The sequence below is a fragment of the Magallana gigas genome, chromosome 9, assembly GCF_963853765.1.
Source record: "Magallana gigas chromosome 9, xbMagGiga1.1, whole genome shotgun sequence".
In the NCBI taxonomy this organism is placed as follows: Eukaryota; Metazoa; Mollusca; class Bivalvia; order Ostreida; family Ostreidae; genus Magallana; species Magallana gigas.
This window is the reverse complement of record NC_088861.1, coordinates 3,410,426-3,438,015: the sequence shown is the minus strand read 5'-3', so window position 1 is coordinate 3,438,015 and position 27,590 is coordinate 3,410,426. Positions and strand designations below refer to the sequence as shown.

General features: G+C 31.0%; 1 protein-coding gene across 1 annotated transcript; it reads left to right on the top strand.

Moving 5' to 3' along the window:
- Positions 1-23,148: 23,148 nt before the first annotated feature.
- Positions 23,149-25,731, top strand: LOC105317578 (uncharacterized). The gene is made up of 2 exons (XM_011414260.4): positions 23,149-23,561; positions 23,767-25,731. The coding sequence occupies exons 1-2, from the start codon at positions 23,529-23,531 to the stop codon at positions 24,598-24,600; spliced, it is 867 nt and encodes a 288-aa protein (XP_011412562.3). The 5' UTR covers positions 23,149-23,528; the 3' UTR covers positions 24,601-25,731.
- The last annotated feature ends 1,859 nt before the right edge of the window (positions 25,732-27,590 follow it).

The following is a 27,590-nucleotide window of genomic DNA, read 5'->3' as shown; positions in this document are numbered from 1 at the left end:
CCGCAAACACGTGACATGGTGATTATTCTGCTCTTTACATATCCTTCATCAGACAGGTTTCAAACAAATTGCTGAGATGCATCAATAGATTTCTTCACATTCAAGGCGTGATTGACAGTAAAAACTAATATTATCTATATACATGTATAATTTCACAAAATAAAATTTCATAATAGTTTTTTTTTGATAAGCCTATTTAAAAAATAATCTTCACACGAGTCTCTTAAAAGCCTGCATTTTTTTTTCGACAGCTGTAAATGAATATTGTAGGTTGTGATTACAAATGTGCAAGTTTGACGCCTTTTATTTTTAAGAATTAACACATAAAGTAATTTTCAAAAAGCGTGATAAATTATCATTTTAGCAACATAAACCATTTTTGTTTCTTATTTTCATAAAGACACAAGTTGAATATGCATTACCCCGAGTTACAACATCATTACCCAAAACGACATTTTGTGTGGTCCATTTTGTTTTTCATACGTGTTTAAAGGAATTCTGCACCTATATTTATTATCTGATGCAAAGTAATATGCACCTGCAACGTGTTGCATCTTGATAAATATAGTCAGACAATGATAAATTAATGTTACTGCCTTTCGGTTGTTTACTTCGAAAAAGAAGACATCCAATAGGTAAATATTTAATTTGGTGGATTCTAAATGCTGAAAAATATGAAAAAAATAGACATGATACATGAAGAAGAAGAAAAATAAAACCGGGTTTATAATTGAAACAATTTTTCTTCAAGTTATGCTGATAGATGTTTTAAAAAGCAATAAGATATTCAATAGTAATACAGAAATTAAAAAATAGCATCGATTTGTCAAACTAGTATAAAGCCAAACTGAAAGCGTGATAGCTACTCAAGCCATATACATGTACGTTCAATCACTACCAGATCAACCTTTCTGAAAACTTCAGCCATGATCCTTTCTTTTTACAATTGCAGGTCGGAGGATTCTTTAGAACTACCAAAAGCCAAAAAACAAACTTAAAATGGAAGTTTGAAAACTTTTTTAATTCACAAGATTTATAATTACACTTTATACTTTTTAAAATGATTATTGTAAATACAGAGCCATCTACTACTTTTTTGATTAATTACAGTCATTGAGAGTAGCCTAAGTATCTTAATATGTTTTTAATATATCTAGTTTAGTAGTATATGTAGGTGAAATGCTGTAGATGAAGTTTTAAAAAAAATATTATAAGTTTTTTGAATAAGTTTTATTTGCATTTTCCCAAACTAATATAGGCCTAAATGCAATATGTTTCCTGTAAAGTAAATAAAAATGAGAAACGTTAGGATATTTTAAATTTTACCATTAAATAATGTTTGACACCACTCACATGGATCGCATATGCTTCAAAATGATTTCAATTGTTCTTACTATAGTAACGGGACTACATGACAACAACTAAAGGTCGTCTTGCATCTTAACTATTTAAAGCCATTAAAGAGTAGAGCGTGGAGAAAATATTTGACTATGCTAGACCACCAAATTTTGATTATAACAAGGCTGACCAGAGGGTAATTGTAAATCGACTTAGCTTTTAGCCAGAACTAGCCCGATTGACAATTGACCGAACGCGACCGTCATTTACAAGGCCGAGCTAGCGCGAGATGACAAAACGTCTTCTCTTCTACATGAGAGGAAACGAATATTAACACCATACTTAAAACAAAGTAAAATTCCCATCAGCATCGCACACATATATTTAATATTACATTCTAATTTTAAAGTATTGATGTGATATGCTCTTGAGATTTCGATTGAGGCTTTATGATTTGGGGTCTTCAATAAAGGCCAAGTTTTATTCTTTATAAAAAAAAATTAAAGAGTTGCGTTTTGATAATTATTCAAAACCTGGGAAGGCAATAATGAAAGTATTTAACAGTATGAACACCTCCCAAAGTTTCTAGGCTAAGCTTTATAATTCATTATGATTATAACATTTTCTAACATTTACTTCTGAACTCATTTTTACAGAAGGTAAAAAATTAATAGACCATACCACCCATTTAAACGTTTTGATACTAAAAAATGAGGTTTTCAAATAAAACTGACAACCTTTTGAGTTATCCGTTTGAGATTCAATACATAAAGTCAGATAGAAACTTGTCACGAGTTGTTCAAACTATGTAAAGTTAATTAAGGTCTTGGAATACCGTTTTAAATACTTCAAATATACCACGCTGCAAGATCTATGCCTAATGACTATAGACCTTTGGCCATTAATGCTTTATTCTGTAATTAAACAAAATGTCAAGCCAGTAATTTTCAATTAACCTTTGATAGTTACTGTTTTTTGGTGGTAACAGATATACATACACATATCAAATTTCTCGCATTCTATTCCGAAAGAATGAGTAATGCACAGTAATTGGCGACCTTGACATAAAATTTGTCATGAAATATGACACGGATTTAATATATCTTTATGGAAAAGATTGAAGCGTAATTTAACTAAAACTTAATGTATTTGAAAAATGGATATTAACTTTAAACGAGATATTAATTGAGACTCATTTTCTAGACATAATATTATTTGAAATGAAATGTTTAAATTATGAAATATGTAGATATAATCATGTTTTGAATTAAACTCTTAAAGTAATACTGTAACGAAAACAGTCTGAAAAATAAGTTCAGATAATAGACTGACTTCTTGTTTATGGCTCCAAAGTTGTTACTAGTACTTTATTAATTTCCTGGTTCAATATACAATAAGCCTTGTGGCTTGACGACAGTGCAATGCTGATATAGCAATTCCAATGGATTTTTTATTTCTTGCATTAGTTAACATCAGTACAGCAACAGCGGTCAGTATTCTTGTGAGAGAAAATTACATCATTTTAAAAACCAAGCAAGTAAATGTTTAAATTGATTAGTACTGAGTGTATATTTGCTAGTATTTCTTTACTATGTTACTGCACTTTATGGATATCGATATCGCAATGTTAGATCAAAGACCACTATTAGGGGTCCTCTAAAGTTCGAGGTATATACTTTTTATAGCAATTAGCCACAAACTGAAGATTTAATTTTTGACATTGACATATGTAGCGTTGGAATATATCATTTTGCCATGGCCCTGCTGATTGCGAGCTCAAGAATACGAAAAGGAATTTATTCCTTAAAGGTTTGTATATCGAGACTTCTTTATATAAGAATCGTGTGCCTTTGGACTGAATTAGCTTCAACTATGGTTCGAATAAATATATTGTGGAGTATTTGTGGAAGAGAAGCCTCAAATCAAATACAATAATCCAAAACGTCAGTTTTAATAGCTTTAATAGCAGTTTTAATGTCTAATCTTAAACAATGTCTAAGATATCTTTGAACTGCGAGTGTAAATTGTGAATCGAGATTACATTGTGGAATATTGCATCGGTTGGATATTTTATCCTTAAAAGTTTTACATGTATATAATAATTACATTGGTATACTTTAAAATTTAAATTCAACCCATGATCCGTTTTAAAGAGACTTAAACGAGCCCACTTTAAATATTATTTTGTTTTTTGTAGCGCTTTCAAACCGTTAATCAATTTTTCGTTGCAGACAGATATAAACTTTGTAGACATTGGGAATATCAATGAGTTCTTAGTACTCAAATATTAATTTACATCCACATAGAAACATTTACAGGTGCATGAATTGTATCTTATCTTTATTATTTAAATTTTAACATTTCATCTAGTTTTTATTTGCCCTTGGAAAATATTTGACTTGACTAGCCATTAAATTAACTTTAAGACAGTAAATGGTTTCAATACATGCAAAATAATGGTTAATTAGGTCTATAATACGCATGACGAACCTAAATATTAACAAAAAGAAACAATTTTTGCCAAAGAATGATATTGGTTATGCTTTCTATTATATTTTCAACTGGTATTGATGATGATATCATCACCAGTAAGTAATGTGTCAGGAATGACTAGATTATGAATGATATTTACCCAGGGTTCGATCCATCAGCATCTGAATCTTTAAAAGTTCAATAACAAGTTAGAGTATTTAGTGTTATGAACAAAGTGGTTATCTATCAGTTTGAATGATACAGAAATAAATATCAATATTTTTTCATACTGTAAGAAAGATAAACTCAAAGAAAAACAAATAGTGGCGGAGAAGAGGAAATTCCTTTTTTCTTCTTCATATTTTTGTACATTTTTTTCCAGCGCTAAAAAAGTTATGTTTTGGTCTGTTTGTCTATCAAATTCTTCAGATTTCCTCCTTGTTTTTCCTTACTGAGTCTTTCAAATGATTGTATGATCTGTAATTCGAATAAATTGAAAAAAAAATTCAGATTGTATATCGTTTATAGTCAGCAAAACTAATATTATTTCCCTGCAAGCAGAATACGGTCAACATGAATATAAACTATAAACGATTGTGTCATTATTTTTTTTTTTATTAAATATTGAATCAAAAATAGAAGGTCAGAATTTTTTTGGTATTGTTGCTCATACTCTACATAATTCCTTTTAAAAACAGTTTCTTTTTATTTGCTATATTTTCACAATTTGAAAAATGTTCATTATACTGTTAAATTTAAAGTTTTTTCTTAATAGTTGTAAATATATTTAAAGGTCTCATTATAAAATTTTAAGTTATAAACCTTTTATTTATTGGAATGGCAAAAATGCACTAAAATCAATTATCTATTATATATACTATTATATTCTTATCAGTATATTTCTTTTGAATTGCGAACAGACTTTAGCTTTTTTATAGATTATTCATAATCAGATGTTTATAGTGTCAGTGGTCTTAAATCTGTTTAAACTTGAAAATTCTTGTATGTTTTTAATTAATTTCCAAATTCTGCCAACAAATGTTAAACATTAAAATCATTATTCTAGTCTAAATTTGTTTAAAAAGCATTTGCTTTTAAGCATACATCATCAAATGACATTAATGTATTCAGAGAGTTTACGTTTGAAACGTGAGGTAAGTTATTAACTGTAATCAAAGTAAGGAGTATTAAACTTATTTGACATAGTTTCTTGATCTTAATTTTTATATACATATATGTTCCGATCTTGCAGAGTACATACTACTTAAGTGTTATGTACGAGTTTATGTTTTTGTTAATTAAGGCCCTGCTCTGCGGGCAAGCTATAGTGATCAGTCTGTGCGTCCGTCAATTTGTCCATCCAAAGTAATATGACGGAGCGAATCTTCTATCCCTTGTGTCCAATCTGGCTCAAACTTCACCCACAGAGAATCTTTGGGAAAAGGGTTTGCAGTGATCTAGAATTCAGTTTCTACCACAAAGCCTAAATTTGTAGCAGAATTATGAAAAATATCACTGTCCGCATCATATGGTCTCTCTACCTCACCCCTGCGAATGTGCTCGGAATGTTTTCTTTCTCGTTGCTAAGTATGTAATAAATCCAGAGGTGCTCGAATAAAAGTTCACGAGACTTCACCGAGATTTGTTTAGTTCCTGTGAAATTTCGAGCGGAAGTATAAGTGCTCGAATAATATCCTCAAAATACGTAAGTACTGGTCGTTTTTCATATCATATATGTATGTCTTATTTCACCATCTAGTGGTTATTTATACTAAACGATAATACTCAAAACAGAGTTATCGTTCGTATTCAACTACGTGTAAAGTGGTTGACAATATAAACATTGGGTTGCTTAATAGAATCATAGCCATGTTTGATGCTTGTGGTGTGCAATACCATGTTTTTAAATAAAAATGGGTGTCTGTTTTGCATAAAAACTTTGTATATATCGAGTCATTTTCAAGGAACATTCTGCATAAACTATTATAGTCTTTTTCACTATTGACGTTATTACTGGGGGGGGGGGGGGAGGGTCTCTACTTAGCATGTAAATTGTTGCAACAGCAGACAAAAACTATTTTTTTGTATTGTTATATTTATTTCTATAACACATTTTTTCCATCAATTAATAAAGATAAAGTTTAAAATCACTAAACCTCTAGATTTTATATTTGACTACAAGTTCCTAGATTCTATGAAATAGACTATAAACACGAGGTACGATTTTTTCTGCGAAACTGAAAGGGTCAAACAAAAACATGTGGTCTAAAATTTAAATGACAATAACATAAGCAGGGGTGTACCTGGTCTAATCTTGGTCATTCATCATCCACAGTGTGTTGTTGTTCATTCGGTGTGCAGTGACCTCAAATGAAGTTAAATACTAGAATGTTAGAATACAGATTGAGGCTAAATTTCCATATATTCTTTGACATATATGCTGGTCAAAATGTCTAACGCCCTACTTTTAATATTCTATGATTTAATTTTTTTTTTTTTTTTACATCTGTTTCGTTTTTTAAGTCGCTGTCATCATTGTCTTCTGTTAAAAATCCTCAACTGTTTATGTCAAAAAAAAATCAATTAAGTAATTACTGGAGCATGACCGTGCGTGTCGAAAAGCGTAAAACGCGTGTTCAAATGAATTTTGGATGTGTTTATTTTTTTTAATAACAATTCGATTTGATCGATTCCTTGCTTTAATAAGCTGCTTTTAAAAAATATTACCGATGAAGTAAAATGCGGTCTAAGAACCTACAAGATCAGTTGGCGTCGTCCAACCAGATTGCTCTTCACGATAGTTTTGTTTCCTTTCTCAATATTTGCTTTATTTACTTATAACCAACAAAAGTGATGTCCTAAACAATAGAACAGCTATTATAAACTCATAATACTCATCACAGATCGCTAGATGTTTTACAGACACAACCAAATCTTTCTATAGCTTGTCCAGAAATTCACTGCACCCGGAAGAGTTACAGACCTTCAATGGGAGATGAAAGCCACAAAGTAATGTAATGATATGTCAACATTACCGTTACATTGGGGTAACTCACCTACTTTCATAATATTCATCACAGTTTGCGAGAGGGTTTTTTTTTTACAGAACCACAAAATCATACCACTAAAGACCTACCACGAAGGCCAAAAGGTCTTGTAACGACACGTCAACATGACCGCTTCATAAGGGTAACTCACCTCTCTCATGGACACCGAACAACTTTTTGTAACACATTAATGGAATAAGGTTTTTATTCAATTATGGAATTTCTATGAGGGGCTGTTATTGTAGGGTACCTTTATTTTTTTCAAAATGTTTTTCTGAAGCTCTTAAATAAATAAAGTTTGATGGAGTTTGATTTTGAAAATACCTTGTTATTCTTTATAATTAAAGGGGCATAGTCACAATTTTTGACAGATTTCATTTTAATATTTTTAGTGCTTATGATGCTTTAGAAATGCATTTCTAAGGTTTCTAAGGATCAATCAAAATTTGAGTGTCAGTAGTAGTGTTATAAACAAGATACAGAGCTCACATTTTTTTGTTATGTAAACAAGGCCCGTGCCCTATTTCTATTTACATTGGTTCAATACACATGTACCGGTAAAAATTCTTTTTCAAGCTGATTTCTTCTGTTCTAATTCGAATAAATAAATATTTCCTAGTCTTAATCACATCCATTTTGGGTCTAAAACTGGAATTTTCACTTCAACATTTTTGTTTTGTTTACATGACAAAAAATTGTATTCCACCTGTATCTCAAGCGACTGTGTAGTGCGCGGCTAGCGCGCTAGGTTCCGTTCGTCATCGAAAGCAAGATTTTTGTCTTGCCTAGATGGCCGAGTGGGTAGCACGGTGGCCGCTCACTGCTAGGAAAATGGGTTCCAGAGGTCGGGGCGGAGGTGGAGCTCCAGCAAAAGTGAATTTCCCTGTGCTTTATATATATCTACATCATTCACTATGGGCAGGTATATGTCAATTGGAGAGTTATTGCATTGTTTGTGCTTATTATATATGTGTGCATCTATGCAATGTGTATTGTTCCGATCCTCTCAAATTGTCGTTTAACTGTATTCCACCTGTATCTCAAGTGACTATGTGTAGTGCGCGGCCAGCGGGCTAGGTTCCGTTCGTCATCGAAAGCAAGATTTTTGTCTTGCCTAGATGGCCGAGTGGGTAGCGCGGTGGCTGCTCACTGCTAGGATATATATATATATATATATATATATATATATATATATTTATATAAACATGTGTATATATATGTCAATTTGAGAGTTATTGCAATGTTTGTGCTTATTATATATATATATATATATATATATATATATATATATATATATATATATATATATATATATATATATATATATATATATATATATATATATATATATATATATATCATGACCACATCTAAATTATCAGTAGTGAATTTACCGTTATAAATTTTAATTTCTCTTCATCAACTATCTTCATGTGCATGTCATATTGTTAGATAAAAAGAATTCGAGCAGTTTCTTATTTAGTTTTAAGACAAAAAATACCTCTCTTATAGTGAATCAATTGTCTGCATGTTTTTGTTTAGCTATCTTCAAAAAAGATATGTTCGATTTTCCGAAACTATCCCAACGGCGTTTATTTTAATTATGGATTTAATTTGACTTTTCACAAACCACAACGTGTTTTTTAACACAATTTAGTTGCAAAGACTGTTGACCTCCTCGGCTGAATATTATCAACACCTACATTTAATAGTCAAATAAAGATGGATATATCTTATTACATTAATAACATAAAAAGATCCATGTATATATACGCAAAACAACCTTGATATGCCATAAATTCACACACTACTGGTTGAGTTTTATCTGTAACAAAACGCTTAATGATAACTTTGTAGCTGATAAATACACGTTACCCGAGGTAGCTTTAACATATTGTGTTTAAGAATTCCAATTCAATATTTAAATTTGATTATAACATACGCAACCCTCTCCTGAAAATGTTCCATACTTGTCCTGTCTTTCATCTTTTGGGCTGTAAAAAGTAAATATAAAAGTAAAGAATATTTTTTTAAAAATCAGTCCCATCCTCATCTTATTTAAGCTTTCCATTGTATGCAATCACAGAAACAAAAGAAGTCGTTTTTATTAATATATACAGCATAGCACGACATTTTACTTTCAACAACAAAGTTATTGTATTTGTTGTACATAACGATTTTAGTTAACATCATCATTCAATAGTCCTTTGCAAACCTTAAGTTTTGAAGAATTTCCCCTTTTGAAGAGGTTGAGAATAGGAAACAAGATACCAACAGGCCTAGCCGATTGTCTGAGTACCACGATTCATAAACAGATCAGATAAACAGATCTGATGGAATTTTTTTTAAACGGTCATACTGGCCAATCTAAATGCCCAAATCTTTATTATAGGGGTAATAATAATCATAATTTAGAGACTTCCATGGATTGTATAAACACATATTTTGTTTTTCTCAAATATGGCTGAAAGCTGAGAAGGCGATTGTTCAAGATCTATCATTTCTTCACCATATGGTATTTTGGCACAAACCTAGGGACTTCAATATATTATCATTGGTCCATAAATTTTAGAATTTTGGTCATCAATCACCATTATAGTCATACCCATTAAAACCATGTCGCTTGTTTCAGTGTCTGTAAAATATGCCATATTTAAACAGGAGATTGTGAGTTTAACAAGCAAAGGAACCTAAACATTTTTAATGATCCATGTCAAGTATGTCATGATCTCCCCCCCCCCCCCCCCCTCCACACACACAAAATTAAAAACAAGTAAAACATTGCAAGCATTGCATTTATTGGCAATTAAAAGCAGTTTTCGAATAGTCTTGGTTATTTACCATCCTGTCTAGATAGCTCTTCATACATTTAAATACTAAGGAGTCAGAAAATGTAGGATACTGTGGAATCATCATTGTTCGTGGGGGACCAATGTTCGTGGCTTTCGAGGGTAACCCTTGCCCACGAATCTGCATCCCCACGGACGTATTTGCAAGCATATGTTTAATATTGTTTTACGAAATAGAACTTGCTACCAACGAAATAAGAAAAATTTTGGCTACCCACGAACATTAACCCCAACGAATAAAAATGATTCCACAATTCATTAATGTCATCGAAGTTGCTTTTATCTTTAGTAATACGCTTCAAGATGATGAATTAAGCTTCTCAAAATTGTTAAAGGCCTTCGCGAAAGGTCAGGCTGCATAAACTTTCCTTAGCTAATAATCAGTGCCAAGTCAAAGTACTTATCTTAAATAAAGTAATATGTACTTTTCTTTCCGTCGAATGATTTGTCTAAGCTTGTCTATGTTTATGAATGATGTTATTACCTTAACAAATGTGAACATATACTGAGGACAATAAGCACATAAAAACTCAAATATAAGCTTTTGATGATAGAAATAGATACTTTGTCAACAAGATTTAAAGAACAAGACGAAAACGAGGAGATGAAATCGACATCATAATTCACGCTTACTACGGATAATCGAAACACATGGATTTCCTCGTTTGAGAACGATAGATGTTTTCCTTTCAGGGCATTTCTAAACGTAGTAAATTCCATACAGGATCGCATTGCCATCCATTTAAACACAGTACGGCATTTGAGTAAGTTTATTAAATAGTCGACAATTATTCTTTGTATAATGTTTAATTTAAAAAAAACGCTGCGGCCATTGAGTCCTATATTCCATAAGAAAAACTTACAATTACATATTGATGAATAGATTTTTAAACCAGCACATGACTCATTTTTGGTTCCTGGTACTTGTATACTTAGACAACTTTGATGTTTACAATCATTTTGTGAAAAACAATAACATTATAAGAAACTTTTATTTATGGGAAAAGTGACGAAGGCCAGGCACTCTGTCAAATTAAATTCTTGGCGCTAAAGCTTTAAAAACTAATTTACTGTCTTTCTTTTAACAAAATTGTAAACTGCATTGCAATTTACGACCAGATTACAACCATCTATCAACACACCTGAAAGTCTTTAATTCATTTATTTATGGACGTTAATATAGCTGCAAATTAGTCTAAGAATAATTAATGTCAACTAACCTTGGTTTTAACCATGAGAGATCCAGATAAAAATGTCAAAGAAGGCTACATTTAGAAAACATAAATCTCTCTAATAGTAAGTTACAAACACAAAAATGACCATATAGTTACAAAAAATTAAATTTTGTAGCAATACAAATAAAATAAAGAAAAGAGATTTTCATGTGACAAAAGCTAGATATATAATTACAAAAAAATTCGTACATTAGAATTCGCTAATGAATTCAAGGTGTGCTAAGGACTAAAATTATGTTGATAATTCTTCAACACTTATTTATAAGCTCCATCCCCGACTCTAAAAAAACGTATAACTAGTTGTACCTCGTGGTGATTCATAACGGTGTAAACTGATGCGTTGTTATTAACTTAAATAATTATTTTATTGTTAATTTTGAGACTTAATATTTATCACTAATGCGTGAAAACTACATCAAAAAGATGTAACAATACATTAATGTAAAGAATGTTATTGCCATCTTCAATGATGACCACAACCTGACATCTTCGCACCATTCCGAGATTGATTTTCTTCTTTGTGGTAGACCACCGTCTCTCAACAGTCACCCAACATCAGAGACCTTGTGATGTGTCGACACGGAACTCCGGCTAATAGACATAAAATGGTAAGTATCACTTGTAAGGTGAGTGTTCCAAGACAGTTCAAGCAATGTCCTCAGCATCTCCCATGAGGAAATTGTATATGACATTGCTTGAGGACTGTAAATCAAGAACTTTAACAAATTATGGTAACATTTCATTTCACGAACGTTTACAGACAATATGAATAACCTGAAAAACATGTTTGTCTCTTTGAAGCTTAAATTATAACATCGCAACATCAGTGATCTAGACAAACTGATAAATTAATTGTCTCCAACGAACGACCGTTAAATTATTTATAGAAATATCTGCATAAATTCACGTGAATTGAAAAAATGTCTTATTTTTTACTGTAAATTGTTCAAGATGCCGGATATATATATATATATATATATATATATATATATATATATATATATATATATATATATATATATATATATATATATATATATATATATATAAAACGTCAAATTGGGTTTTAAACATACTCAGTTTTAACGTGATTAAGGTCAGCAAAACTCACTGATCTTAAAACATTTTATTCGAAGCTACTCTGCACGGTCATTTTCTACAAGAATTGCGCTGATAGGATCGTAAATGATCGATATTTTCAAAACATTTTTGTAAAATAATGGAGATTGGAAAGTCATAAGAACGTTAGCCATCGCAAATCTATCATAAGTTTTCCGCGCTGTGACTAATGTGTCCTTGCACAGTATTTTAACAATTTCCATTGTTTCGACTTGACCAATACTAGCATTAAGCATTGTGTTTTTAGTCTATTACGATACATACTTGCAAATGCATATCCTCTTAAATTCTTCTCAAGCAAATGGCTATTATTTAAGGGGGCTGCTTTTGGGTCTTCTTGCGTAAAAACAACAATTGCAAAACAATATACAAGTAATTTTTAACCATATGTAATATGGACTCTAGATTATCGGAGATGTTTCAGGAAAATCTACTACCTGGTTCTTTTTAGGGTCATCTCAAAATACAGGTACATTTACTATTATAATAGGAATACATTCATTTGGATTTTGTTATTTTCTGCACTCCGAAGCAGATACTACAGCAGCAATTTTCCCCATATTTTAATATATGATTCAACGTAGATTGGCAAAATGGATTCGTTCAAAAATTAAGAAATTTTAGAATAGTTTTACTCTGTGTGTAAAATTTCAAAAACGTATGCTTTTTAATTTTTCTTTCATCTTTTATCCTACTAAGCTTTATTTCATCATAACGTCAGAAAAGCAGAATGGCAACGCTTACATACCGTCGACAACGGAAAATCGTTTAGAAAATCGTTTAGAAAATATACCTTTCCTTTAAAAAATCAAAATATTTTTATCTGTATTTTATAAATTGTGTTCAATTTGATAAAGGATATCGAAACATTTCATAAAAAGGTTTATTAATAGACATTGTATTTACTAGAATGTGCAAAAGTATGTGCAATGACATCTAGAATTTGCCCCTTAAAAATGGATTATTTACATGAAGTTTTGTTCGTTAACTAAACATAATAAAAGCAATAATTAGGTGATCATGGAAGTCCAGTCACGACCCATTATAGTTGGCTTTGTCCTGAAAATCTCTAGAGTTTCAGTCACTCAAGACTGAAACGAATCTTTACTGTAGTTAATACTTTTAAAAGATCCATTTATTTATATATGCATAGAAGCTTTCAGCAATTTTGATAACAAGAAACCAACAGCAACACTTTTTGTGCATTGACCTTAACGTTATTCTCATGGTCAAAGGTAAAAGTTTAAACTTTTTGGACAAGAAAAGGTTTGCTCGTAAATTACATACAAGGGCTGAAAAATTGCCTATGAGCGACTAGACAACTAATTTATATTGTGCCCTGCGTACATAGACCTCTATGACCTTTTTCACGTCGATTTCAACATCAATGCGTAAAATGATATTATTTAAACAATAAGGCACCAGCAAAACGCACATGTTCCTTGTCTCGTGGACAAAGCGTATGTGGCTTGACATTGGAATTCTTAAATCTCCTTGTTCCATTAATTTTTCTTCGCAGTGACTTCAGTGTATTTTTAAAATAGATGAAATCAGAAGTAGTAAACACTATAGTAATTAGGAGTAATTAATAGATGATGATTAAGAATAACTATAGACGGAGTGTATTTTGAGCGTGAGATTTCCACATGTCTTGCCTTTTTCTCAGATCTGCTCATAACGTTATCCAAAAAGAGTCAGTGTTATATGAAACAACTACCCAAAAAACTGCTACATGCGTGCATTAACCAACTTTTATACTGAACGATGTTCCTGAAAAGAATAAGAAACGCATGAAATATCTAATTAGCCTTGAAAGGTATTTTCGTGCAATTATTATTTACTTGTTTATATATTATTAAAGTAATAAATCAATGTGTAAAACACATATCAGTCAAATTGCCGGCGATGTTGACAAATAATGTTTATTTTTGTCACAGAACATGCTGGTACCGATTTATCATGAGATTGTCCGTGGGATTTGAAATATTTAAATTAGAGTTGTTTAAGAATACATTAATAATTATTTTACGGAATAAGTGAACTTTTTGTCGGGTTAAGTGTATGAGTGGGGGCAAAAAACATCTTGAGACAATTAAACATAAAAGTGTTAAAACAAATACGTCTTAATGTGGTGATCAGACTTAAGACAATGCCTCGTTTCATTAGTAAAATGAGGTTTAAAGCGGTCTGTCGCGTTTGAATCCACATGTCTGGAACTCCCTTGTACTTGTTTCAAATGCAAAAGGTTCGATACATTGCGTACAAATAAACTTAGTGTATTAAGTACGAAAAACTGACGCATTACTTTCTAATTCAAAGAATCATCAATGGGGTTAATATATTAGCTTGTTTTGAAATTTTGAAATATGACGCATTAGAATAATACTCTACTAATATTTTTTTTTAATCAAAGGATGATAAAATTTTAGTCCTACGTTTTTAAGCACATGACACATGACCAGTTATCAGTTAAATACATTTTTAAATAAAGAAATAGTTATCAATGTTTTATTATTAGTATTAATATCATTATTATTATTATTATTAAAACAATAAAATGTATATTAGTTATTTCTTGAAAATAATATTCTGTAAAATATATTTTCATATTATTTTGAAATACATTCATTTAATTTCACTTTATTGATTTTTAATGTAAACATGTTTAACTTTAAAATCAACATATCGTAATATTACGAATATCAATGTATTTAATCATCCATTCAATCATAGTAAATTTGAGATTCTTCATTCAAATAATTTAAACATTAGTTAAGATTAACCAAACATACAATAGAATGTTAAAAATAGTTTACTGCTAATTTTAGAGGGAAACATACCGATACACAACCTCTTCATCAGCCCAGTTTTTAATTTAAATTTTATGCGCCAAAATAATAAGGCACTTAATTAAATGTAATATATGTCAGAAATAGTTTTTTTTTATCAGGTGTATATATATTTTTCAATGAAATAGTAAGAAAAATGTTCAACGCAACATTATGTGGCATATGGCATTTTGGGCTGTTAATTTATACTATTTCTATATTAATACTTAATTTACATTTGGACAATGCACCTGTCTGTCTTTGCAACTTTTCATTGCATAATTTTGTATGTATATATGCCAAAATTTACATTCAGATGTATTGTTTAGATAAATTATGATCGATTAAAAATATTAATCGTTATTTCATTTTAAAAATAACATTTATAGGCTGGGTTTTTTTTTTTGATATTTTTTTTAATAGAATGCGAAGAAGATGACAAACGTAAGCCGCCCTTTACCAGTTGAAGTTCCAAAAATTGGAAGCAATTAACTCCATTCCCTGTCATTTAATTCCTAACATGTGGACACAAAAATTTTATGTATGGAGGACTCCAAAGTGCGATGGGACTCTAAAGTGCAATGGTACCACATTATCTGATAGTCTGCCCAAACATCCCGATGTTTTGACTTGCCAAAGGCCGATGGTCCGCGTGCATTTGCATATTTTTTGCTCAACACATGTATACATCTTTGTTCTCGCAGTTCCCCGGTGTAAAGACCTTCCCCTCCTATCATTGTTGATTTTTACAACTCGTCTCTTTCCCCCATCGTGTTGATTCTGAATATGTAGCAGCGATGTCACCAATGACGTCGCCTTGACGTGGCGTAACATACATATTCAGACAGCATCGGACTTTGGCGTGACAGGCAATCGGACTTTAGAGCTGACTATCGGGCTTTGGCACTGACCATCGGGCTTTGGGGTCTTACATATATATACAGACATACGAGTGCACCTATAAAAACAATTTAATGTATGGAATTTTTAAAAGGTTCAGTGTTTTTGAATGGCTGACGTAACAGCACCAGGACGTTTTACCCCAAGGTATAGATCTTTTCGGCCCAGAAGGTTCATCGTATGAATATGGAGAGCTCGTATTAAAAACAAATAATAAACAAATACATGTAAGATATCTACCTTTGATAATCATTTAGTATTTTTATCTTTTTGAAACTAAGATAAATCCTGAGTTAAAAATTGTTCAGAAACAATATTTTTTTATTATAATTAAACTTGAATATATTGACTTCTTGAAATAAAATGTTATTATTGAAGTTGTGATTATTATTATTCAAGTCTTCATCTTTGTATAAGAATATCTGAAAAAGTTTTAATGTGTCTAATATCATACTCAGTGAGCTAACACTGTCTTACTAAAACATAAATAAATACATATTAAACTTTTTTGATAATAATTTTTATTTCTTTGTTAACATAATGTTTAAAGCAAAGTATTTACATTTGCAAATATGTTTCTTTGTATGGACCAATAGAATAGCGAAAACGTTCAATTTTTATGAACTTTTTCAGTGGAATATTAATTTGCATGGTCATAAATAATACTAAAGATAACAACATGCATTTTTGCAGTAATGATGATTTCTGTCTGTATCCATGTTGTTTTATATAAGAATAGTTCCTCTATGTCAAAAATAATATCATTTAACTCAGTGGAACATATGGGTTTGATCTTTACAAAATAATAATACAGCTTATTATTATTCATAAATATTTCATGCATTTGGTTTATTAAGTATTTTTGAACTACCAGAGAGTGCCAGCTTCTTCTTTAAATAACACGGACAATATCTATTTTTTAAAAGCGAATTAATGGGGTTATCAATCGGGTCACATAGTGGCAGAAAAAACCCATTAATTTTTGCCAGAGAGAAAATGAAGTAACTCTATCTATCAGATTACAATTATTCAGAATAAAATTCATATATTTGTAGGATTCATTTAAATTTAAATACATTCACACAATGATTGTCAATAGTAACATAAGCTTCACCAAAGGAATGTTTATCTGTACCACCGGAAATTAGACCGAACCTCGATTAAAAAAAACCCACCGATATTACAATGTAAACGGACTATATACAAAACAGGTTATTATTCATGAAACAAACATGAATTAAAATTGATGTAAATCAAATTTTTGGATATGTTTACACCAATATTTGTTGTTTTTATGTCATGACGAAAAAATGTTTGTGTCTCTTCAGGGAATCACAGGTTTACGTCAAAGTAAAATTTTAAATGATGGAAATCCCAGTGTTTCAGCTAGCTTTTTTATTTAAGCATCGAATGACAATATTAACTTACGTCATAATGCTTTCCCAAACACAATAAAAATAAAATATTGTTTGCGCAGATTTGCTACGTCATTATAATAATTAGTATATTTAGATCAAAACTAATCTAACGAATAAAACTAAAAAGCATTTATTTAAAAACATAATACAAATAATGTAATCGTCAATATGGTAAATGTTAACCTTCACCAATAAAATCAAGTCATAGTTAGAATTATGAAGTTTTACTGAGAAGAAAGTTTTCTCGTAGTAATGTTTTAAAAGAATGTGATTTCTTCATTAACATTTATATACAAAACTAAATTAAATATGTATTTAAATGAACGATGAAGGGTTTGAAATAATAAAAAAAAGTATGTAGAATACTGAATAAGGAGACGAAATGGAGGATTGGATCAGATGCCATTAACAAATAATTATACGAAAACAAAGAGCCAAAACATATATACCAAGCACTTAGCGTCTTAGTTTGTTTCCGATCAAAGAACTTTTCTTTTAAATACTTGATCAAATTCACAGCATTGAGATGAATGACTTCTTTTATATTTTATTTATAAAAGAACTCAACCTTGAATTTGAATATTATGACATTATCCGGAAAATTTAAAATGCATGTCATATTTGTAGTAACTGCATGGTACACATTTGGAACCAGGAAATACAAACTCAACCTTAATGAATGCTAATTGATTAACGCTACGTTACCTGTCAGCCTGAGGGTCTAAAAATAACTTCAGAAAATAAAAATAATGAATATTTATAACTTAGCGGTTGTATTTTCATTGAAGAAACCTATCTTCTTTTTACTTGTTCGGTGAGTGACGGGTTATGATCTCCTGAGTGCAAAATAAACAGTTGTCGGCAGCGAATGTGTTAGTGTACTCGTAATCAAGTCAGCTTACCTGCATGTTTTGGGACATAAACATCTGTCTTTAATGCTCGGCTGTATACACAGTATAATATATACCTACGATGAAATATACAAATGTGCATACATACCGCCTCCCGTATAAAGACACTTCGCTGCCATTTCACTGCAGGGCTAACAGTGTCTCATCCATGAATATTAAACTCGGCTGCCGTGATTTTTGATTATAAAAGAATGTCTTAAGACACTGCATTAGAGGGGATAGAGCTAGCGCTCACCATTGCAATCTGCTTTGTTTTATTATATACATATATTAGTACAGTCTTTAAATTTTTTTTGGAATAAATCATTTTGATTCTTTATCCATTAAAGCTTTAACATGTGTATATGCAAAACCTTTACAACTTGGCAAGGAAAACTAATATGTCAGTTTACTTTTTACTATTCCAATGGTTTTGACACCATTTACATGCACACTGAAAGCATTAAGTGTCTATATTTATCTGTTGATCGGCAGACACTATCTATTGAACACAATACAAGGTTTCATGTTGCATGTAAAATCTGTTGAGTACCCCAAGGCAACGTTTAAGCTTGTTTGTTTCAATAATGCAATAAAACAGTAAAACAAGTTAGGTACAAAACAGGCATGGTCATTTATTGAAATTGACTCAAAATATTGAAAAAATTATCAACTACATTAAAAGTGGCTGAATGACCCACAGACATTAACAAGAAAAACAAGATACACACGTATTAATATACAGAGGGGTCACTCGGCCACATTTATGCTAAAACTAGAACATATTTTATCAATTTATGCATACACAATTGAACGTTACAATATTTTAACTGTCAGTATTGGAAGGATCGTGGATTTATTAAATAGATGTACAAGACTCGTGCATTTATAATGTAAAATAATTTATTTGTAAAAATAGCTTAGTTTTAGACTATCGATGTGAGTGTACTTATTTGAGAAATGATGGAATCATAGTTTGATACGTGTCAATGAAATGTATAAAATACTAATAAATTGTCCTTTTCAGAGAAATGCATACATGGTACTTGTCGAAAACTATTATAAGAATGTATTTTAAGAGAATTGGGTAAGTGCACAATTGTTTTCCAATTCCTACATTATTGCATGCTTTGTATTTGCTACATTGTACATGTGTGATATGCCTTTCTCCGTCGATGTTGAACTGCGTTTATGAAGACTTCGTGATCTAAAAGAAGGGATCATGTTCAATAATTTAATTACTTTCTTAGAATATAATGTATTTTATGATTACTACAAAACAATGTATATTTATCTGAAATATAGTTTCTTATCATCTTATATCTAATCTATAATGGCTAATTAATAAACACCACCAGCAATTTGAAATTAATTTTATTTACAATAACCGCATTTAATAAGAAAATTTATTGTTTATTTAGAAAAGGATGTCCGTTTTCACCACTACTTGTTAATGGGTTTGATTCAGAGATCAAAAAGATTATTTTAACAATGGATAGCTTGTCAGTAAATCAAGTTAATCCCCCTGTCTTTAATGTCGGTTACGTAAAACTTGAACAATGTAATTTATAATAAAATATTTCAAATTACCCCCAGCACGTTGGGTCTAACATGATACATTTCACCGCATAACGATCTCTTTGAATGTAATTTAAATATCAAGTAATAATTGTTTCTATTTTTAGACCTTGGAAAACAATAAATAAAGAGAAAACCACGTTGTTTTCCTCGTGCTCGGAAAAAATGCTTCAAATTGCAATTGTCGCTATTTCAGAAGACCGATCCTTAAATAGGGATCATTTTGTTTCTTCCATTTTTACTTAATGAGTTATAGCATTATTTTATCCATCCAGACCATGTGATGATATCGTGAACATATTTAGCACATTTAAAGTACCCTGCTAGCCGATTTTTATGAACCTTGTTGATATTTAAATAAATCTGAAAACAGAGTTCAAAAGAATAAATATTCATACGCTACTTTTTTGTCCAAAATATATATTAAATGGTATCATCATTGGTTTGTGCACTTGTACTTAAATGAAAATGACACCACTCGTATGGAGGCGATGTCCTTTAATGATTTAAGATCAGTAAATAATACATCGACTTTTTATCGTGCTAGCACAGACAGAGACACGGAATCTTGGGGGTTTTTCAAAATTGCATTTGAATGGTCAGCAATTTTTCAAATATAATGACTAGAGCAAGGTTAAAAAAATATTGTTTCATTGTCGAAAGACGAGCTCGTTGTAAATTTATCGAAGTATAAAAAAAAAAAAAAGAATTATTTAAGCGCTAGATAATGATTGACTTGCATTGCTACAAACGTTTTTTTGAACTTTTGTAGATTCAACTTTTTTCCTATTCAAACGTTTTTGTACAAACCAATGCTGAAAGAAAATCATAAGCTTTTACCAAATTATCCTAATAGATGCTCTAATATCAAACACAAAGTAATTTTTATTGTGCTGTATTTAATTTATAAAGCACAATCGCCAGGAAAATGTAAAGAAAAAGGATAATTTTAGTTTTGAATTTTAGATTGCATGTCCCGATCACTCGTAATGTACATGTATACGCATTTTTTACAAATTTCAGAAGAAATGTTTATTAAAATTTTTTACAAACATTTTAATTTTTTTTATCAAATAATAAATCATTGATATTTTTTCCTCGTTTCTATTTTCTATGATTATTCAAACACTTTTTGCCTCCCACAATACGTCACAGGCGTCGTTAATGAATTAATTATAATTATTAGGACTATATGTTATATGTTTGATTCATAGTGCTATCACATACAAATACACTGTAGGTATACATGTATATTATTTCTTTCTCACCAACTTACGACAAGTGTCTTTATTTCCAAGTGGTATCTAACTCTGACTTATATTTTATTAATAATTAAATATAATCTCTATTATTCCGAAGGGATGTACATGTACACCAATTGTCGTATAAATCCACGTTAGTAAATCTCATATATTATCTATTTATTATATTATAACATTATATATTATCTATCGTTTGTGTGATATATGATACTAATGATGAGAATAGATTGAACGTTTGAATAATCAAAAAAATAGACCCCCCGTAACGAAATTAATTAAAGGCTATTTCCTTTATAATGACATTAACGAATCGATAAAACGCATGTACATGTACCTACATATGCTTTAATGTCAATTAAAAGCCAATACCCTCCAAGAGCAATGTATAATAGATCACTAACCTTTTATTATTACACAATCTTTGAACACTATTCATGGAGAATATCTTTAGAAATTATATGAATGTACAGTCTTTGCTTTTTCTTAGCGTTGCCTTAGTAGTATATTGTTTGTGCTGATTGAAAATACATGTCTTGGGGGGCATCTTGTTCATTTCCAACGGATGTTGTAAATATTTCAAAAAATGTTAATAGGATTAGCTGCTAGTTTAATCAGAAAGCATTAAACTGTTTTGTTGTCAATGATTAATGCAATGAAGAAAAACAAGACCCTTTAAGAACGGAAGGCGGGGATGCGGGATTAACCGAAAGATTGTCTGCGTCCAGAAATTACAAATAGTTCCCTTGAGATCATATCGGAGTCATACATTTTGTCATCATGAGTCAATATATAGTGCCTGTCAATGTTCCTTGCATGCTGTACGCCTGTACGTATAATCTCGTATTCCATCGCCCAGCGAACTACAAGCTGGTGTAAATATTGAATGCGACTATTACGAATAGAGAGTCATACGTGTGGGCATGTTAATCCTAATGATAAGAATGCGGAATGTCGGCATACTAATCTAAATCAAATCGTATTTTTCCGTCTTAAAAGAATAAGCATGAATATTGAAAAATAATGTGCAATATTTTCCTGTACTTTGATTCAAAAGGCGTGCGATATACAATAAACTGAATATATAAGCCGCTTTTTCTTAGTAATTTGATATCGTATTTTTTGGTTGCTGAAAATTGTCATAATCTGTAATGATAGGAATATTTCCATTAAATCTTTAGCTACATAAACAAATTATATTTCTCCGCCTTGGGAAATAATCTATCGACAATGTACGGACTTATTATCCTCCAAAATACCGAGAAGGAGAGAAAGCTTAAGAGAGAGAGAGAGAGAGAGAGCGAGAGAGAGAGAGAGAGAGAGAGAGAGTTTTTAATATATGAAAACAGTAATCATCGATGGTATAAGTCAAAAAGGAAAAAAAGAAAAGAAAATGCACTTCATAATTATCGATTCTACGGAGTATCTACATGTAATAGCACTTTCGGGATTGAAATCTTACGCGTGATCAGAAACATGTTAGATATTAATTCATGTACATGTATAGAGACAGGTGATTGAAACTAAGAAGCCGTAGTGATTATATTCTCAAACCTGTTCTCCTTTCCTCCTTCTTTTCTTAAAACAGTCATTTTTTATTTATTTATTTTTTTTTGGGGGGGGGGGGGCTATTAAATTAAGGAGATGAAGAAATAAGAAATTACCATTTGACAAATGAAGTATTTTGTTCTTCGCTATTTTTCTCTGATATCTCAATATCCTTAAATTGAAAGTTACCGATGAAAGTGATTTATACATACATTTATTATAAAAGAAACATATTGTAAGCTCTCTCTCTCTCTCTCGTCGCAGGAAGTACAGTGTATTAATTGAACAACTTTAATTTTGCGTTCTCATTTCGTAAAACACATTAAACACGTTTAACGTTCACGGGTAATAATGAGGACATCTGAACATGACCCGGGTATGTTAACAGCGCCATTATCTTGGAAAGTACAAAGATAAGCCAGTGTTTTACACATCCGTAACGGCGCGGCAGACAGGTGTGAATGCGAAGATAACTGGAAGAGTCCAGCCCTTAACTACTCAGAAAAAAATCAATTACCTGTCTCTCATCATAATTATCAAACAAATTCCTTACAATTAATCGCTTATCATGTTAGGAACATTTCGTGCCCTCTAGTTCACACAAAATGACCCACATATTCATTAACATGAGACCCCAGTAAATGCCTATGTATATATAGTTATATATACTAGCGTGGAAGATGTTACGACTTATGCGACACTGTCAGTTGGGAACGCGGGAAGCGGTATATATATTTCTTACTCTTGACAAGCGCTCAGTGAGAACTCGTGGCTTATAAGTAGATGCAGTGCGAGCGCTGCATAGTGCTTAGGCTTATACAGTAAAATTGTCTCTCATATTTGCGTACTATTTTCTTTCATAGTATGAAATATATGATAGTGATTTTATTTCCAGTTGACGTGACTTTTCATTTGAACTGATTTTAAATGTGATTTAGGAATATTTTAATTCCTATTTAAAATTGTTGTTTTTGCGTTTTTTTCATAAGAACTCTAAAATGTTGGATTGCGTACTTTTTTGTGTATTTTGTACATGGATTTAACAGAATGCTTCATTCAAACTCTTCCTATTATTTAATGGTAAGTGTAATTTTTCTTATATAAAACGATTGAATTTTTTATTAAGATTTCTAACATTAATGATTTACTTGACATTATCTTATTAATTTCATTTATTTTGAATGGAATATTACACCCGAAAGAAAGTAAAAATAACTTTTATGCAAAATAATTGTTTTTTTAATTTGAAAATATTTTTTATGAAAAATTCCTTTGATATTTTTAGACATGGTTTACGACCATGGTGGTATTTTTGGTATTGCTGTTCCTCGATTCCGTCGAATCTTTGTCAGTGAAAGATGCTGGAATTGAAACGAACACTATAGTTTTGAAAAAGATAAATGAACCTTTAGACTGGGAACATCGAGAAGAGGACGATGCCTATTTTCCCGTTGTAGATAACGGACTTTTTGAAATACAGTCCCGTGTTGCATTCTCTACGGAAGCACCAGTTTTACCGCCTTCCGAGGGATCGAAAACGAGGTCAAAGAGGGATTCTTCGGCTGAAAAAAAGATTCGAAGAGCGAAAAAATTAAAAAAATCCAGAAAGAACAAAGGAAAGAAAAACAAAGGAAAGAAAAACAAGAGGAAAAACAGGAAGCAAAACAAGAAACATCGGCATAACCATGGGATTAGTAAAAGCAGGAGAAGACGTTCTAATAGAATGGGGTCATTGGGATCAAGTGATAACTATGATCCACACCCGTTGAGTGTTTGTGATAGTGTTAGTGACTGGGTCCAACTTAATGAATCCACAACTCAATTCGGGCTCCAGGTCCAAGTTCTGTCTCATCGATGGTCTAATCGCCAAAGATTAAAACAATTCATATATGAAACCAAGTGTGCGAATGAAGGTGAGGCTTGTCGTGGGATTGACACGGACAACTACAGGTCTGAATGTGTGACCAAAAAAATCTATATTGACGCTTTTGTACGCGATGAACATGGCGAAGAAATGTGGACCAAAATTGAAGTGAATGGGTCATGCAATTGTAAACTGTATAGAAAACAGCAAGTTGGTGGCCGAACGTCGATTTTCGATATTCTGAGAGGAAATTGAAGTGATTGTCTAGTCTATATTTTATATAATACACAATGATTAGAATTGACAAATACTAGTATTTGTCATTTCGGGGGTTTTTTGGTGTCAATTTTTTTCTTTATGATTATCACGTGCACCATTCCAGTTGAAATTTTATGAACGTGTTCAACAATTTGTTGTATTTGCGGGTGATGTTAGTTTCAACTTTTTATCCTTTGATTGGTAAAGTTTTTTTGGAACAAAGGAGAAACTAACATGTGAACCCCCGACAATCCATTTCCTTGCCAAAATATTTATTGTTGACACTTTGTTGTTTAATTTAACATCAGCTGCTTTTTTTGTCCCGTAACCTGAAAGTAAAATCACAGTTTGTTTCTCATATAAAGTCACCCATATCATTAATATGCATCCAAAGGTTTTGTTGTTTTTCTTTTGTTGGTTTTATTTGATTGTTGTAATTAGATAATGTAATTCGTATAGTTGTTATCAATATTTTTGTTTTAAATTTTCTGTGAGAAAATACATGTATTTTACGTATTTGAAAATTATTTGCCAAAACAGGATGTTTGTCTGCCTGTGCGTTTTCCTTTTTAATTTGTTTGGTTTATTTTGCTATTGTGAAGAACGGCTATAGGTCTTGTAGGTTTTGTATCGTTTTGTTTTGAAGTCTTTTGCTTCCTTTTTTTGTCACCAAAGATGACTTATTGTGATATTTGTACATTGTGTATGTATGTTCCAGTTTTTGATGGAATGTTTTGTAGCCTCTTTGAATTTGTATGTTGTTGCTCTGTTGGTATTGTTTGCCGAATTAAGAGAACTACTACTGCAAACTGGTTTGCAGTAGCTGATTGAATCTTAATTTCATTTCGATTTAATTTTCGTTGACTTAACCAATAGTGTAAAGACTACATGCTTTTACCAAAGATATAGTAATATTTTTTATTTGATACATTGGCAATTTTTTGAAAGATTGTATTTTGTGCAAGTAATTACTTGAAATGATTTAGCTTTGGATGTTTTGTGTGACGTAGGTTTGGACACAAAACGTAACTACGTGATCTCATATAGGTTTTTATCATGTTTGAATCTACAAACAACCCATCATTATGCCGTTTTTATGATTTGTAGCATCCATGTTCATATTTTTTTTTTAAACGATTTTTATTGACCGATTGCATTATATTGTCAGAAAACTAATTGGAACATTAATGTATGGAGTTTGAAGCTCTATTTTTCGTTTAAAATAACCAAGTGGTTAAAAAGGTTTTATCCTTAACTTGGAAATACAATTAAAATTCATAAATTCAAATGGTATATTATAATAATAACAACACAAAAAGAATTATTGTTCAGGTTTACCACGAGCAAATTGTATTAATTCTTAAATACAACTTTTTATTATCAAAATCTGCATCAGGTGACATTTTCAAGAAATTTTTGTTACAATAATTTCAGTATGTTAACCAAAGCTTCTTGACAACTTTGTCATTCTGATGATCTGAAATTTTAAAAAAAAACTTTTCTTCGAGGCGAAAATAGATTATAGTAATAAAGGTGTCTTTGTGGCACAGATATATCATATGGCAAATATTCATTAGTCCAGAACGTGGAATGACCTTTCTCAACTACTTTTTAAGCAATTGTCAGTACGATTTATAAGTTTTGGAAGATTGTAAAACGATCATTAACTCTTCTCAGAACCCTAGCCTTTTTTCAACAAATCTCAAGAAACGTGCCTTAATGTATCTATGAGAATTGAGGTTTTATTTGTGTTGTTCAAATCGCCTTTGTTCATCCAAGTGCTACAATTATTAAAATACTAAGAGACTTACAAAGGCTTTTTATGTAAACGAGGTGCTAAAATAGTTAGCTGCTAGTCTCTTTACATGTGGGACCATGCCGTTTTACTAGTTTGTGATTGTCACTTGTTATTTGTAAGTATTTGTTAATTTATTTGAGAAGCCATCCACTATATTTTGTGATTTTATAAATGATAATAAAATAATTTATTTATTATGTAAAACTACAACGTGTCAGTGTTGTTCCTCTATAAAGCACTCTAATGATATTATTCATGTATTAGAAGCCAAGGGAGATAATGACTCCATCGCTATCTAATGATTACTTTCAAACATTGGGCGGTATTTCATCAAAGGAAAAGACTGAGATTATTGTTCTTGTTATATATCGCCAATTAACTCAAGCGAGCTGGTTTTATTCTCAGCATTATTGTGTATTACGTTATTCATCACCATCCCACTTTAGTTTTAGAATGCCCACAAGAGTCACCCAGTCAATTAATACGATGTCATTTAAAACCTACACAGCGTTAAACTAATTGTGAGCGTTAAAAAAAGCAAACCGAAGAAAACCTACACATATAGCATCAATTCAAATTCGTTGTTGGGTGTAAGGTCATGGTAACAGCCTTGATCACTTTTTTTAATGTAATTATGACGGGGGTGTCTCAAGAACACATTCATTCAATTACACTTGAAAGGTTCAATGTACAGAACATACATGTATGTTATATACACAGAATCTTTCAGGTTTGAAGATTCTTATTACATGTGTACATTGCCTAGAGCAAATAAAATCAACTTAAAAATTTCTGTAGAGATTTAAGGCAAAGTGTTAAAAACATCCATTAAATGATCAGATAAAAAAATCCATAATTTCAACTATTTATGAAAAAAAACCAACACTTTATCAAGTAACTAAAGTAAGTTATCGTTTATTTATTGCCATTTTGCATTATAAGCATTGAAACTAATACTGTACACAAAATGAACATTGAACTAAACAGCACTCGGCCCATTAGACCTGTTAGTCATTTTTGTTCATTATATTACATAAATATATGAATTCAGAATATTTTCTCCACGGTTAAAGGCTGTGTGTACAAATTTGACTAGTTTTATCTGGTACATGTAATCTTGATTTAACACTTTGAACAAATAACCCGTATAATTATTATTTGGATTATCATAATAAAATGATAGATCAAC